A 16,475-nucleotide genomic window follows, 5' to 3' on the forward strand; every position below is an offset into this window, starting at 1 on the left:
AAATGTTCCAGAAAGATATGCAGCAATGTCCAGACCTCATGCATTGTAGCTATACTAGAAAATGCTCATCAAATGCTTCAGTTCTATTCCTAGAGCCTTATAAGCTTGTGGTTGGCTGAGGCATATTTTTGCTAAGCACTGTAACTATTTTCTGAATAAAACACTTAGGAAAATAAAATCTTCTCCACATGGTTTTTGGATCCAGAACAGTGTTTCCAACTCCATTTCCAAAGACAACATGTTCTGGGCACTAGAGAGATGGCTCAGTGGTTAAGAGCATGTGTTTGCTCCTACAGGGAACTTGAGTTCAGTCTGGCGGCTCACGACCGCAATACCTCCAGCTGGGCAGGGCCTGATGCTCTCTTCTAGCCTCAGCAGGCACCTGGACACATTTGCACATACCATATACAGACACACAGGTGTATTCAAAGTTAAAACTAAAAATAAGTCTTTTAAAAAACAATCTCATATACTGAAGCTGTAGTACTTGAAAATCTACATAAAATGAATATTAAAACTGAAAAATAACAAAATGGGACAAAGCAATGCCAAGGTGAGTGCTCAGTCAAGCAACATGCTTGCTATATAGTCTGACAACCCACATTCCATTTCCAGAGCTGTGTTTTATTATTTTTTTGTCTAAGAGAGGGCCTTACTATTATAATCCTGAATGATCTAAAACTTGCCAGATTGACCATGAACTCAGATTCAACTGCCTTTGCCTTCTGAGTATTGGGATGAAAGGTGTGTGTCACCAGGTTCTGGCATCCCCAGAACCATGTAAATAGCCATTGGATTCAACTGCAATGCCAGCATTTCTACAGTGAGATGGAAAGAGGAGCTAGGAGTGGATAGCTAGCCTGGAATATATAGACTCTGCCTTAAGAATTAAGACTAAAAATATCACCTGACTTCCTGATTTCCACATTCCACATATTCACTTTCTCTCTCTCTCTCTCTCTCTCTCTCTCTCTCTCTCTCTCTCGTGCACACGTGCGTGCGCACGTGCACACACACACACACACACACACACACACACACGTGCGAGCATGTATGCACCTTCAATTAAAAAAAAAATAAAGATAGAAAAAGAAATGGACAAAACACTACTTTGTCTTTAAATCATTTTTTTCTTTCCCTTCACAGAAAGTGACTTCATCTATAGTAACAGTCATTTTGACCTCGACTTCTGTTGGGCATAATACATGCCCAGAATCTCTGCTGTTGAAAGGTAAAAGCAAGACAATAAAGGGGGGAGAACTTCAGAGCACTGAATACTCTTGCAGATGACCTGGGTTTGGTTTCTTCTGCTTTGTGTTTGCTCTATGTCAGGTAGGACAACACAGCAAGACTTTGATGTAATGGAGTAATTAAAAATGCTGCAGATCCCCAACGGCTGCAGCAGGCCATGTGCGAGAGCAGCCAGTCCCAGGTAGGGATGGCACAGTTCCCAGAGTGGCTGCAGCAGGCCACAAAGAGAGAGAGACAGATGGGCATGCCACGAGACCATGCCGCAGGTCTCCAAAGAGCTGGTCCCAGGGAGACAGATGGATAAGCACATCATGGAGGGTGAGGTTGGATATTTATTTAGTGAGTTATGGAGGAGAAAGGGAGAAAAGGAGGAGAGCAGAGAGGTAAAGAGGCAGAGAGGGAGGGAAAGAAAAAGGAGGGGGAAGGCAAGAAGTCTGGAGAGGCAGAAGCTGCCTCTAAGAGAGGGAGACTCAGGCTGCAAGCAGGAAGGAAGATCTACCTGCCTCAAGGACAGAGGGGGGAGTGGGCGGGGCATGTCTCTTAAAGAAACAGGACAGATCATTCAATGAAATTACACTTGACTCAAAAAAAAAAAAAAAAAGTAAAGAGCCAGGCATTGGTGGCGCAAGCCTTTAATCCCAGCACTTGGGAGGCAGAGGTAAGAGGATCTCTGTGAGTTCAAGGCAAGCCTGGTCAGGACAGGCTTCAAAGCTACAGAGATACCCGCCTCGAAAAAACAAAACAAACAAACAACAACAACAAAAAAAAAGTAAAGAAATCCTCATAGTAGGTAACAAAAGCTAAAGGCAGTAAGTTCTACTCAGAGAGCTAAGAGTTAAAACTAAAAACATAGAAATGCCATTGTGACAACATATTAATCAATAAATTATGTTGGTTCATGATGGCTCACTGTTGGTAATTACAGTTACAGGGACTCCCATATCCTCTTCCAGACAATACTTATCCAGTCAAGACTCCACAGATACTAGGCATACATGTGGTGCACATACATACATGTGAGAAAAACACTCACACTAATAAATAAAATAAGTAAGTCTAAAAATGAGGATAAGAGTTCAGGGTCATCTTCAGCCACACATCAAATCTGAGAGCAGTCTGAGCTACATTAGAACTTGCCTCAAAAACAAAACATAAGCTAAAACTCGAAGTTTATAGAGTAAAATATCATCTCAAGAGTTCAAAAAACTTAATAAGACTCTCAGAGACTAATCGATGGGTGGAGGTAGGGGACAACACCATTGCTTACTAATGGAAGGACGAAGAATGGGAAAGAGGTGAAGGGAGATGCAAGAAAGAGCAGCCCAAAGCTGATTAGAGTAATCTCAGTACTTGGGAGGCTGAGGCAGGAGAATCTCCAATTCAGGTCCAGGCTGGGCTATATTTATCTAACAAGATCCTGTCTCAAAACCAAAAACAAAAGAAAAAAATACCATTTTTATTTTCCCGACTCCAGTAAATAGTAAAGGTATGACTATCCAAATAAAAACTCACCAAATTTAAGTTCTATTAGGGTAAAAGGAATTGTGAGTCTACAGAGTCTAAGAAACATTGCCTGAGCCAGGTGGTGGTGGCGCTCGGCAGGTAGAGGCAAGTGGATCTCTGTGAGTTCAAGGTTAGCCTGGTCTACAGAGCAAGTTCCTGGAAGCTGTTACTCAGAGAAACCCTGTCTCAAACAAACAAACAGGAAAAAAAAAGAATCATTGCCTTACTTTACCAAGTATGCTTTAGCTTATAAGACTTAACTAATGTCTGACTAAATTATTTGGGGCACGGGATTAAAATAAACTAACAAACAAACCACAATGGATCATTACTGATTTTAAAATACAGAGCAAATAATTCTCATAACAGTAAGCCCTTTAATTTCTGTGTTATTATTAAAAACCTTTTACAAGCTGGCATGGTGGCACATGTTTGTAATTCCAGCACTCAGGCTAAAGCAGGAGGATAGCACAGTCAAGGCTAGTCTGGGCTATCTAGCAAGTCTGAGGCCAGCAATGCATTCAGAGCCTGTCATCAAACCACAATAAGAAACTCATCTAGCTGTCATTTCCTGGAGACTTCAGCCTTGGCCTCACTCCTTGGGCCCACCGTTTTACCCGTCATCGCATCAGGAGCGTCAGTGTTGCTGCCGCGTTGAATGAGCCTGGCTGCGAAGCTGTTTTCATCAAACGATGTTCCATTCAGCACAGGGAGGTCTTCAAAGGGATTTACAGACTGGTCAGAAGACACAGTGATGTACTGGACGGCAAGCCAGAGTGCAGTGCTGCCCTCGTGATCCTTCAGCTCTAAATCTAACCTGAAATAAAGAGATGATGTGAATGACAGAACAGTTTCCAGTCTCTCCTTGCTGCCAATAATAGTTCATTCTCTCCCTGTACTTTCTAATGGTCAAATTTTTATTTTACTTAAAGTTTGTAACTGTAGAGTATCTTAAGAGAAAATTTCAGGTAGGAGAGATAGCCAGTAATCTCAGTAACTGGGGGATTGAAGCAGGACTTTTTGAATTCCAGGCCTGCCTAGACTACATAATAAGACCTCATCTCAAACAAACGAACAATAGTTTTTCAAAAATATTAATAAAGAAAGATTTTTCACTCACAATCCCACCCTCACAACCGCTTTTCATTTCTCCAGGTCGCCCTACGTACTGTTTACACTGCAGCAGCTGACTGAACACATAGTCGTTCCTGGCCACGATGGACAAGTGTAAAGGGGTCCTGTGGGTAAAAGAGAATAAAATGAATTAATAGAAGTATCAATTCAAGACAGACCAAGCCAGACACTAGAATCCTCAGTAAAAATCACCATCTACAACCAATTCCATTACTCTGTTTTCCAAAACTATAGCCAAGAATCAAAACATGAAAATGGATTTGCTTCTATGGCCCACGGCTCTCAACTCCAGTTCTAATTCCTTCCCGAAGGAGTGTGTTAAACAGCAGCTTCTGCACCCTTTCTCTCCCCACCCTCCACCACTCTGAAATGAAACTGTTCTTCGCTGTAATTCTCTATTAGCACAGGAGCACACTGCAGCAATGAGACAAAACTGGGTCGATTTGAACTTGCTCTCCACCACCTGTTTATTTAGTACTCAAGTGCCTTAAAAAGCTGCTACCTAAGCACAAGGCCCTGCGCCTGGCCTCTGCCCCAGATGGACACACTGTCCAAGTTTATTGCAATTGGGAATCCCAAAGAATCAGCACAAGGAATGAAGAATATTAACTACGTGGGAGAATGAATGATTCCTATGCAACATCATGTTCCTGGACCATCTTATCTCTGCACATGACCCACTTCACAGACCCTCTCCTGACAACCAGCCTCGCAGAATCCAACATCCTGGATGGGTTTTCAAACACTGAACTGAGTTGATGGTGAATGACACTTGTGTCCCTGCCCAAGGCTGCCGAGGCAAGTGGCTAAACTGCACTTCAGAGCCTCCCACACTTCTGCCTCAAGACAGGCAAGCTTGCTTACAATTCTAAACCACAAGGAATCCTAAACTAACTCCTGAGAAGATACAAAAATAACAAAACTGGGGTGGAGATGGCTCAGTGGTTAAGAGTACTGCTTGCTTCTCCAGAGGACCACTACTCTGTATTTGATTCTTAGAACTTACATGATGGCTCACAAACACCTGTTACTCCAGTTTCAGGGAATCCTACACACTCTTCTGGCCTCCACAGGCACTGCATGCATGTGGAGCATTGATACACATGGAGGCAAAATATTCATACACATAAAGTAATAAATAAAAACTTATAAAAATATAAAACACCAAACATAAACAGAACCACTACCAAATACAGGAAGGGTTATGCAAGGAGGTAACACACTCTAGAGTTAAGATATTTATAAGGCAGAATTGGTTTTTGGGTTTTGTTTTTGTTTTTGTTTTTTTTTTTGGTTTTTCGAGACAGGGTTTCTCTGTAGCTTTGGAGCATGTCCTAGAGCTAGCTCTTGTAGACCAGGCTGGCCTTGAACTCACAGAGATCTGCTTGCCTCTGCCTCCCGAGTGCTGGGCTTAAAGGCATGCCCCACCACCGCCTGGCTAAAATAGGGAATTTTCTAACCATTATATCTCAGAGGGATAAAACAGGTTGCCTTGAGATAGTAGTTCTGGTGTAGGAGGTTCTGTTTGTGTGTTGCTTTCATTGGTTAATAAATAAAGAAACTGCCTTGGCCTAGTTGATAGAGCAAAACTTAGGTAGGCAGAGAAAACAGAACTGAATGCTGGGAGGAAGAAGGGTAGAGTCAGAGAAGCTATGGATCATCTGCCTGAGAAGGATGGTTAGAATCTCTGGTAAGTCACAGCTATATGGTGATACACAGATTAATGGAGATGGGTTAAACTAATATGTAAGAGTTAGTCAATAAGAAGTTAGAATTAATGGCCAAGCAGTGTTTTAATTAATACAGTTTCTATGTGGTTATTTCAGGTGTAAGCTAGCCGGGCGGCTGGGACAAACAAGGGGCCCTCTCCTTCCAACATAGTTCCTCTTCAAATTATCCAAATGATCCTAAAAAATGCTGAAGAAAATCCTTGTAAATACTGACTAGAAGACCACTCTGTGATTGTTTTCAACATGAAAAGGCTATGAATTCCTTAGAAATTCAGACTTCTTTATTTAGCCAGGCTGCAAATGTTTTCCCCAAATGCTTCTAATCTTGGTCATGACACTTTTTGTATGACAATTAAATGCTTGAAGTTTCAATAAGCATCAGATTTAATAATGTCAAAGACTGTGTATGTCAATTATGTGCCACCATAAGAGGTACTCACCTGCCCTTGCTATCCTGCATGTTGGGGTTGGCACCAGCCTGCAGGAGGGCCTCCGCAATCTGCGCCATTTCAGACATCACATCTGCTGAGTATTTCTTTGAACTATACAATGCTACAAGGTGCAATGGGGTCTCCTGGGCCCCCAATGTGGCAGCATTGACAAGGGCCCCATTCTTAATGAGGAATATAGAAGCAAAGAGATCTCCTTGAAAGAAATAACAGAACACACAATGACATGACAATGACCAGTTGCTGTGGCCACTATTTCCTCTGAAGGCAGCAAGTAGATAACTGCAGACACAGAAGGACATCTGGTAGTGTCTGAAGCAATCTCTTGGATAAGCTGTAGGTGGAAATCCATGATAGTCCATGGTTACATTTTAACTCAAAAGGCTTTTTTTCCCTACCTTTTGATTATTCATGATGATCAAAGATATTCAAGATGTCTTCACTATCTTAACAATAACAGACTTGGGTGGGAGAGATGGTTCAGTGGTGGCTCTTCCTGAGGACCCCCTAACACTAACATGGTGGTTCACAACTGAGATCTGCCATCCATGGATTCTCTCTCTCTCTCTCTCTCTCTCTCTCTCTCTCACTGGGTGGGTGGGTGGGTGAGTGGGTGATGGAAGCAGTTATTTTTCTCAGTGACCTCTAGGTGGCACCAATTAGCTTCTACCTGGAACTAACCAATTTAGAAACTGGCCTTAGCTTAAAAAAAAAATACTGGAGAAGAAAATAGATGAACTTCTGGGCTACTGGGTTTCACACTAAAAGATGGGCTCTAATTCCAATCAATTCTGATTTCAGATAACTAAACTCTCTTATTAGAGTCCTATGTCTACTTCTAAAAACAGAAATGAGGACACAGGTACAGGAAAACCTTCAGAAGTTTAGATTCACACAGAAAGCATAAAAGAAACCATCCTCTATCTGGCTTCTAATTGGCAGCACTCTCACATTCAGCCTCCCAAGTGCCGAGATTACAGGCAAAACCCAACATTCCCAGCTAACATTTTGATCACTGAAGTTTTCGTAAAGGATTTACTGACTTTAAATCAAATTTACTTAAAGGTTAGACCCAAAAAATCAATCCATAGTTTATAATCATACATTTTATGCACTTTTGGCAAAAAATAAGGTCTTTAGGAATTATCTGAATTTCTAAAAAAGCTGAATTAAGGGAAGTCAGTCTAGAGGGTAAATAAACAAGAAGAAAAACATGCAGAAAATAGGACAAAGCAGGGAACTGGAAGCAAGGACCTAGGTAAGATTCTTACCAATGAGGAAACAGCACTCCACACACTTCCAATCTGACAGGGCCAGAGTGTGAATTGCACTCAACCACTGCTCGGCATGCTTAAAGTCCCAAGTTTGAGTCTCAGCACCAGAAAATGTACCTCCTACTGAAAACTTTTTAGCTACTTGCTTTCCTCAGTCACCCACAATATCAGCTAAATAAGGCATTATTTTTTTAAAGATTTTAATTTTTTTAAATTTATTATGTATATGACATTCTGCCTCCATGTATGCCCGCATGCCAGAAGAGGGCACGAGATCTCATTACAGATGGTTGTGAGCCACCATGTGGTTGCTGGGAATTGAACTCAGGACCTCTGGAAGAGCAGCCAGTGTTCTTAATCACTGAGCCATATCTCCAGCCCCAAATGAGGCATTATTGTCATCATTTTCCACATAAAAATATTCCTAACCAATATTAAACAACTTATAAATGCACACACAACTTTTCTTTCAGCTTTATGACAGTTTTATTCAGGGAACAACCATATTTAATAGTCCTAGTTTTTAAAAATTACTACAAACAATTGGTCAGGAAAGTCCAGGTTATTGCAGGTTGTTAAATAGTAGAAAGGACTCATAATCATGCATAGGTCAGGCTAATCAGAGGAGATGTTAACACTGTCTATGGCCTCACAGACCCTGACATCACTCAATTCTTCTGACAGACAGATGCATTTGCTTAGTAAGATGACCACTAATGTTTTGTGGATTCTAATGTGCATCTCCAAGTAAATAGATCTGGACCTCATTCATCTAGTAGCAAACCTCCATCACTCATAATGAATTAGAAGCAAGGTCAGTAGCCAAACTTAAAGGCAGCACTCAGTTATTGGGTAATTAACTGCAAGTTGAAGAAGGCAAAGTCAAACAATCCCTCAAGATGGGTGATGGCACATAGATAGCTAAAACCCAGAACACAGGAGGCAGAGACAGGAGGACCACTGCAGGTCTGAGACTAGGCTCTACCACATAGTGTTCTAAGCTAGCCAATGTTTCAGAGGGACTTCAATGAAAAGATAACAATTCCTACAGGGTCTGGTTATGGTACTCCAATGCCCAGGCAAGATAAAGGCTACCATGTTTACTCTATCAGTCAACTGGCATTTATTGTATGGGGCGCATCCCAATCCTGTCTCACTGTGCTAACAGCCTGGTAAAGCAGAAAGATCCTTTCCCATTTTGTAGACAAGGAAAGTCTATACAAGTGTGGACAAGTGACGCTCCCATGCCATACTCCTTTTAAAGTTTGCTATATTTACACTGTAATTCACATACTTCCAGACATTTCACAAATTCAGAATGAAAGATTAAATTGCTCTAGAACACACATCAAAACTGTCTTGGCAATTCCTGTAACTAAGAAATTACCCAAATATTTAATAACTCACCAGAGATGTTTTTAATGAAACAAGAATTCAGCTCCCAGAGAGGAAAGGAACTTAAATTTTTTTTTTTTAAGTAACAAGTGAATCTGTTTCCAAAATAAACACCTCAGATACTAAACAGAGTGAGAAAGAACAATTCCCTACGTGGTAGAAGCTTTCCCAAGTGAGCACAAACCCAGAACTAAGAGCTGTGCGTGCTTGGGAAAATGCATCTACTCTCCACAGAGACCTGCTCTAAGAGTTTCCTACCTAGTGATGAGTAAAACTTTCCTCTCTACTAGCCAGCAAGCTTGACACTCCACATAACTCAGAAGGACGTTTACCCTGAAACCTTTGCCCAGAAAGGGGAGAAAGATGCAGCTGCAGCATCATCAACATTCAAATAGTACATTCTGCTACAGAACAAAACCATAGCTGAGGGAACAACGGTGTTGTTGGTTGATGAACAAACCATCCATTTTCTGGTTATCATCACAAACATATGCAAATACCTCTGTGTACTAACTTAGAGGCTTTCACTTGTATAACCAAGACCTGTGCCATATAGCAGTTTTACTTTCATTGATTTTTGAGAAATCCACACACTGATTTTTCATAGTGGTTGTACAAGTTTATGTTCCTATCAGTAAATATAACCCCAGAAAGGGGGGGGGGGGGAAGCTGTTTCTGAGTTCACAGTCAACTGGTTTACATAGTGAGACTGTCTCAAAAAATAAAACAAAGCAAAATTCTGATGCGGGAGAATTGTCTGTATTCTGTCAATCATATTTTAATAAAACGCTGATTGGCCAGGCAGGCAGTATAGGTGGGAAAACCAGACAGGAAGTAGAGATGATGCAATGAGAACAGGAGAATTCTGGGAAGCAAGGAGGTTCCTCAGGCACTCCTGCACAGATCACTGAAGAAGCAACATGTAAGCTGCCCCCACTGAAAAAGGTACTGAGCCCGTGTGGCTAACATAGATCAGAATAATGGGTTAAGATAAGTCATAAGAACTAATAAGTAGCCTGACCAAATGGGCCAATCAGTTTATAACCTTATGGAGTCCTGTGTGTGATTTTCTTTGTTGCTTGCCGGCTGTTGGGGTAACAGGAGGGACAGAAACCCCAACAAGCCCCCTCATACTACAAAATTCCCTTTTCACCATATCCTTACTAGCACCTGTGAGGATTTTTATGTCTTTGCTATTTATCTGTATGTGCTTTTTTGAGGGAACGCACATGTGTGCAGATACATGTGCCTGTCTGTGTACATGAATGGACCCAGAAAAAGCTGTTGGGTATCCCCTTCTCTTACTATCTATTTCTTTCTTTTTGTTTTGTTTTATTTTGTTTTCTGAGACAGGGTTTATCTGTAGCTTTGGAGCCTGTCCTGGAACTAGCTCTTGTAGACCAGGCTGGCCTCAAAATCACCAAGATTCGCCTGTCTCTGCCTCCCGAATGCTGGGATTAAAGGCATGTCTATTTCTTTAAAGCAGTGTCTCTTGCCCAACCTAGGGGCTTACACTTTCTTTGACAGGCTGGAGGCAGAAAACCAAGAGAATCTGTTTCTGGCCTACCTTGGAAGTGGGGTTAAGGTGTACACACAGGACACCCAGCTTGCTACCTGTGTGCTGGGATTAGAATTCTGCTCCTCATGATTGACTCTTAACCACTGATCTATCTCTCCACTTGTCCTTTATTTTTTAACATTTATTTATCTCATGTGTACGTATGTAAGTAGGCATGCACCATACCATTGCCTGGGTGTAGGTCAGGTGACAACTTTCCAGAGTCAATTCTCCCCTTCCACCACGTGAGTTATAGAAACCAAACTCAACTCAGCAAAGTCTGGCAACAAGTGATTTACCTACTGAGCCACTCTTTGTCCTGTCATTTATTTTCCTGATGACAACCACTGAAACTGGAATGAGACAGACTCTCAAAGGAGTTTTAATATGTATTTTCCTGGTGGCTAAAGATGTGGTACACTTTCGAGTTTTATTTGCCATTTGTATATCCTTTTTTTGAAAGCTGACAGTTCAGTTTAGCTCATTTAAGGACTGGGTACTTTAAAAAAAATTTAGTTTTACAGTTCTTTACACTCTTTGAATATTACCTATCTGATATGGGACCAGCAAAGGCATTCTCCCGTTGTCTCTTACTTGTGACAGTTTTCTTTGTGGTATAGAAGCTTCTTCATTTTGATTCAGGGGAGTATTTCCTTGCTACTGGAATACTGTTTAAAAAAACCCTTGCCTCTGCCTGTATCTTATTTTATTTTAGCTATTCCTCTTTCTTCTAGCACAGTGATGTTCAACCTTCCAAACACTGCGACCCTTTTAATACAGTTCCTTATGTTGTGGTGGCCCCCAACCATAAAATTATTATCACTGCCACTTCATAACTGTAATTTTGCTATTATGAATCATAATGTAAACATCTGATATATAACTCCAAAGGGGCCATGACCCACAGTTCAGAACTGCTGCTCTAGCAGTTTCCAAGTTTCTAATCTTACTTTAAAGTCATAAATCCATTCTGAAATGGCTTTTGTAAAGGTGCTAGGTTCATCCTTTGTTAAAGAGAAGCCCAGAAAGTGTTAGATTCTCTAGAGCTGGAGTTACAGGCAGTTATGGGGCACCAAATGGGTGCTGGCAAGTCAAACACACTCTTAAACACAGAGCTGTCCCTCCAGGCCCACCAATTTATGTTTTTGAGAAATTTCTCAAAAAGGGATACTACAACTATGCATTTATTCCTAGGCCCTCAAAGTTTTATACACACACACACACACACACACACACATATATATATATCAGTCTACATGCCTGCTCTTGGCCCGGTAACATGCTGTTTTTGTTACTACATCTCTGTAACATAATTTGAGATCGGGTATTACAATTGGTACCTCCAGCACTGTTCTTTCTATTAAGGATTACTTTGGATAACTGGGTCTTAAATCCTTCTGTAAGAACTTTAACAGTCTTCTGGCACAATTCCTGAAGAAAATGTAATTACATAAGTAGACCATATGTTGCTCACAAGCCAAAGATACTTTTTAACTTTTTGTTTTAGAGTTTGATGTGTAAGTGTCTGTGTGGGCGAATGTCATATGTTTACCTGTAGAACCAGAAGAAGGTATCAAAACCTCTGGAACTGGAATTACAAACAGTTGTGAATCCACTTACTGGCAATCAAGTCCCTCTGTAAGAGTAGCAAATGCTCTAAAATGACTAACCATTGCTCAAGCCCACAAAGGTATTTCTCTTTTAGGTTTTTGGTTGTATTTTCCTGTTGATGAGACAGGGTCTCTCTACGTTGTCCTGACTGTCCCAAAACTAACTATATAGATTAGACTAACTTTGAAGTCACAGAAATTACCAAAACACCACTCCCAAGGTACTTCTTAAAGGCCATCTGTCTAGTTGCTCTTACTCAGGTCCTGGTCGCACTATGAACAGACAAACTGACAAAGCCAATAGTGTTTCAGACCCTCTGACCCAACAATCACAAGTTGTAAGCCACACTAGTTGAGTGTGCACACTCAAGGACTTTTGGGAATTCCTGGACTGAGTCTAGGAAGCTCCAAAACTATACAGAGAGTATATTGTGTACAGAGAAAAATATAAAATTCATTTCTCCTTACCTCTTTGGATTCCTTTATGTAACAAGCTCCAGCCATTCTTGTCTACCATGTCCACATCAGCTTTATGACTAACCAGAGTGGTGGCAATACTCTCTAGTCGCCGCGAAAGAGCCAGATCTAATGCAAGATCTCCATTATGATCCATTTCGTTCAGCTTTCCAGGGAGCTGAACAGAGAAGTCAGGAAATCAGCACTCAGACAGAAAATACAGCCCACTTTAATCTTTCCCAACTTAAAATCCCTGCCTCTCAAGTGCTGGGAGACAGGGTCTCAATATTTAGACCAGGCTAGCCTTCAAACTCACAGAAATGGCCTTTCTTCCATAAATACGTATGTCATCACACTTACTCTACAAGTGCCAATTCTAATGCTATGTCATCATAGTGCTGCTTAGTCTCCAAATTCAACTTCATTCACAGACTTTTTACCAGGCCTCCCGAGACACACGCTTTCAGTATCAATAAACAAAAGCGATGAGAGAGCAGATTAAAGGATCACAGAGAAAATGGAGACAGCAGCGAGGGAGGGAGGGAACAGACCACAGGATACAGGGACAAAAGAGGGGGGGATAGACATCAGACACAACAACGTGGGACACAGACACCAAAGACAAGCCTGCATAGAGAACTTTATGACAAAGAGTTAGGATTTTCATGAAAGGTAGCTTAACAGAGAGTCCTCCTTAGTACAAACACCCATGATTAACCATACTTCCACCTGCATTCCATTGAAGACAGTGTGGGATGCAGAATAATACCCTCCATCCCCACTCCACAGATGTTTATGCCCTAATTACCAAATAATGTGAGGATGTCAATTACATGGCAAAAAGTACCTTTGCAGATGTGATAAGGCTAAGTACCTTGTGCTAGGGAGAATCCTGAACCAGCCAACAGGGCCCTACTTTGTAACAACATTCATTCTTAAAAGTGAAACAGGAAAGTAGAAGACTAGGTCATTAAGGGGTGAAATTAGGACTTGACCTGTCATTGCTGGCTTTAGGGATGGAAGCAATGCTTCTTTGAAGTTAAAGACTGTGAGGACATCTAGAGGCTGAGAATAGTCTTAAGCCCAGAAGAAAAATGGACACCTTGGACCACTAGAGAATTCTGACAACTTATGTGAGCAGGAAATGGATTCTTCCTTACAGCTCCAGAAATGACCAGTCTATAAACAACGTAATTTTAATCTTGTGACTTCTGGTGTGGATCTCCAACGGCAAAGCTGATAAATAATAAACTGATGTATTGCAGTTACTATGGTAAACTATATTAATTTTATGTGCATGAGTGTTTTGCCTGTATGTAGTATGTGGACTATATGTGTACCTGATGCCTCCAAAGGTCAGAAGGTGTTAGATTCCCTGGAAATGGAGTTGTGAGATGTGAGTTGTGAGATGGTTGTGAGATGCCATGTGGGTGTTGAAAACAAAACCCGTGTCCTTTGCAAAAGCAGCAAGTACTCTCAATGAGCCCAGAATGTGTGTGGGCTTAGGGCACAGGATTTGTGGAAACTTGTTTTGGTAAGAAGTAAAAACAAAGATTGGGGCCTGAAGTAAGGTACTGTTGTGACAGCCATCTGGAATGTGGCTTTGGATTGTACTACGACTGATGAATTCTGAGGACCAGAACAGAACAGAAAATGCTCAAAAGCAACCTGAACATGTCAGAAGTACTTTCTTAGAATGTTCAGTGACAGTAGAGATGGAAGCAGGATCGAGATAGCATTAAGGTTTGAGGAGAGACAGGGAAAAATGGAAATGCTTCTACAATACCTGGGAATCCATTTCAATCAGATAGAGGAAGACCACATCTTCTCTCTCCACTTTGATAGCTTTATGTAATGGGTACTCTGTCTTGGATTTGATCATTTTGTATAACAACTGAGCACTCAGGCTACTGAAGTCCTCCTTTCGCAAGTCATCCTAGGGATTGAAAACAATAAAAAGTGTTAACATATGGAGGTTACAGAGCTCACACAAAGTCCACAGTAAGAGAACGACTGAGTCAGGATCCGTATTTAAGAGGCACTCGGTACCACACTTTTACCCATCACAGCTCCGCTGAGCCTCAGAGACTGGACAGCTGAACATCAATGCTGACCTTCAGCAGGAGCCAAGCCATGTAGGAGCCCAACCATGACCTTGGAGTCCTTATCCTACTAAGTCTACTAAGATGGCAATTTGAAAACAAATCAGAACTGCAGCAAACAATTCACCGAGTCCCAGTTGTTCTCCAAAGCTGCACCCCTATCAGAAAGGGATAGTTATCACTCTGTCAGTTCTTTAAAACTAGCTTTCAAGCAGGTATAGCAGTATATGCCTTTAATTCCAACATCTAGAGGCTGAGGCAGGTTTGCCGTAAGTTGGAGATCAGTCTGAGTTACACAGTGGGTTCCAGATCAGTCTGGGCTACATAATGAGATCTTATCTTAAAGCAAAAAAACAATAACCCCACTTTTCTATTGGTACTGGGGATGAAAGTGAGGGTTTCATGTATGCTAGGCAAGCATTGCACCACTGAGCTAATTTCAAGCCCTTTAAAATTTTTTAGAGAAAGGGTCTTGCTAAGTTCCTCAGGCTGGTCTTGAACTTACTTTGCAGCTTGGCCATGAACTCAGCATCTCTTGCCTTAGCCTTCCAAGTAGTTGAGATTATAGGTCTATGGCACTAAGGGCACTCACACCAACTGTTAGAAAACATTCTTTAGAATTCCAAAGTTCCTCCAATAATGCTGGATACAAAATAATAACAAAAGCTAGTTCATAAAACAACATAGATGAAAAGGGAAAAAAAAAAACTTGGCTTGTAAACCCTGTGCTTGGAAGGAGACAGGAGAATTCCTGGGGCTCAGTGGCCAGCTAGACTCACCTAATCGGCAAGCTCTTGGCCAGTAAAAAACCCTATCTCAAAATACAGTGGATGGTACATGAGTAAGTCACCACTCTGGCCTCCACAAGCACATATGTACACCTGCATACACATAAAAAAACAAAACTATAACAAAGAAATGTACAGTCTCTTATTTACAACAAAAACTCAAGAAAAGAAGCTGAAGTGTAAGAATGCCTTTTTTAGTGGAGGAAGCTCTTCCATGGGCAGCTGCAGGCTGAGTCTCAGCCTCTCAAGGACGACACTAAAGGCAGATGCTCCTTTTTGGCATCTGCTCCTGAACCTCAGCTCCCTCTGCCTGGTGCAATCTAAACCCTCAGAACACTTTCAGAACAGAAACAAGCCTCACAGACCATCCATCCAACTGCTTCTTTTTCAATACTACAAGCTGCAAAGATGATGTGCCCGGGGGCCACTACAGAAGCAGGGCTTACACTGGGATCTCTGGCTGCTAGTATGAGAGCTCTGTTCATACCTCTCAGTCTCTTACTCACCCAGTGACTTGCAATAATTTCTGCACAGTAGTTCATTAGTGTGCTGGCATTTAATTCCTCTGCAGTTTGATAGAAGCGAATACAGTTTCTAACATTCACCAGAGACATAACACCCTTCTCACATCTGTAAGAGAGTTTTCATTAATGATGAACAGTATTAGTAAGGCATATAAAAAAATTCATAAATAACAAAACCAAAGTTAATGATTAAGGCACTAGCTATGTCTAGGAAAACTAAGGTGTAAGATTGAACAGTATGTTTGATAAAAAAAAAAAAGTATGTACAAATTTTTACTTATGAAAATCAATTTTTATTATAATTTTACTAAAACTGACCATATACATTTTATTTTTGAGACAGGGTATCTCACTATGTAGCCCAGGCTAGCTCTGAAGTTAGGCTTCTCTTGACTCAGTCTGGGATTACAGTGTGCTTTTGTCTTGTACTAGACAGTATATTAACCACACTGCTCTGAGCAGAATCAAAATAACGTGCAAAAAAATATGAAGCAGAATACCTCAATAGCCTCAAAGGTAATCACTTGAAACTTTTGAATCACATGCACAGGTCACTTTGCAATCAAACACAAACAGACTGGCTTCAGTTCTTTGGCACTGAATTGTATAGAACATGGCTGCAGATTTCAGACAACTCTATTATGCTAACTTTATTACTCTCATGATTTCAAATGTAAAGGTCTATGCTTAATAAATACCTC

The 16,475-nt window shown here is 41.1% G+C and overlaps 1 protein-coding gene across 2 annotated transcripts in view; it reads right to left on the reverse strand.

Annotated features, from left to right (window-relative positions):
- The window catches only part of Ankfy1 (ankyrin repeat and FYVE domain containing 1), a 66,558-nt gene that overhangs the window by 21,652 nt on the left and 28,431 nt on the right, over positions 1-16,475 (reverse strand). For both annotated transcript variants that reach the window (XM_048448678.3, XM_048448679.3), the window contains 6 exons: positions 15,757-15,880; positions 14,147-14,296; positions 12,373-12,538; positions 6,059-6,263; positions 3,924-3,992; positions 3,372-3,571 (listed from right to left, as the gene is read on the reverse strand). In XM_048448678.3, coding sequence (XP_048304635.1) covers positions 3,372-3,571; positions 3,924-3,992; positions 6,059-6,263; positions 12,373-12,538; positions 14,147-14,296; positions 15,757-15,880 — 914 coding nt within the window. The remainder of the gene's footprint in view (positions 1-3,371; positions 3,572-3,923; positions 3,993-6,058; positions 6,264-12,372; positions 12,539-14,146; positions 14,297-15,756; positions 15,881-16,475) is intronic.

The sequence above is a fragment of the Myodes glareolus genome, chromosome 9 (genome assembly GCF_982192425.1).
Source record: "Myodes glareolus chromosome 9, mMyoGla1.1, whole genome shotgun sequence".
Classification (NCBI taxonomy): domain Eukaryota; kingdom Metazoa; phylum Chordata; class Mammalia; order Rodentia; family Cricetidae; genus Myodes; species Myodes glareolus.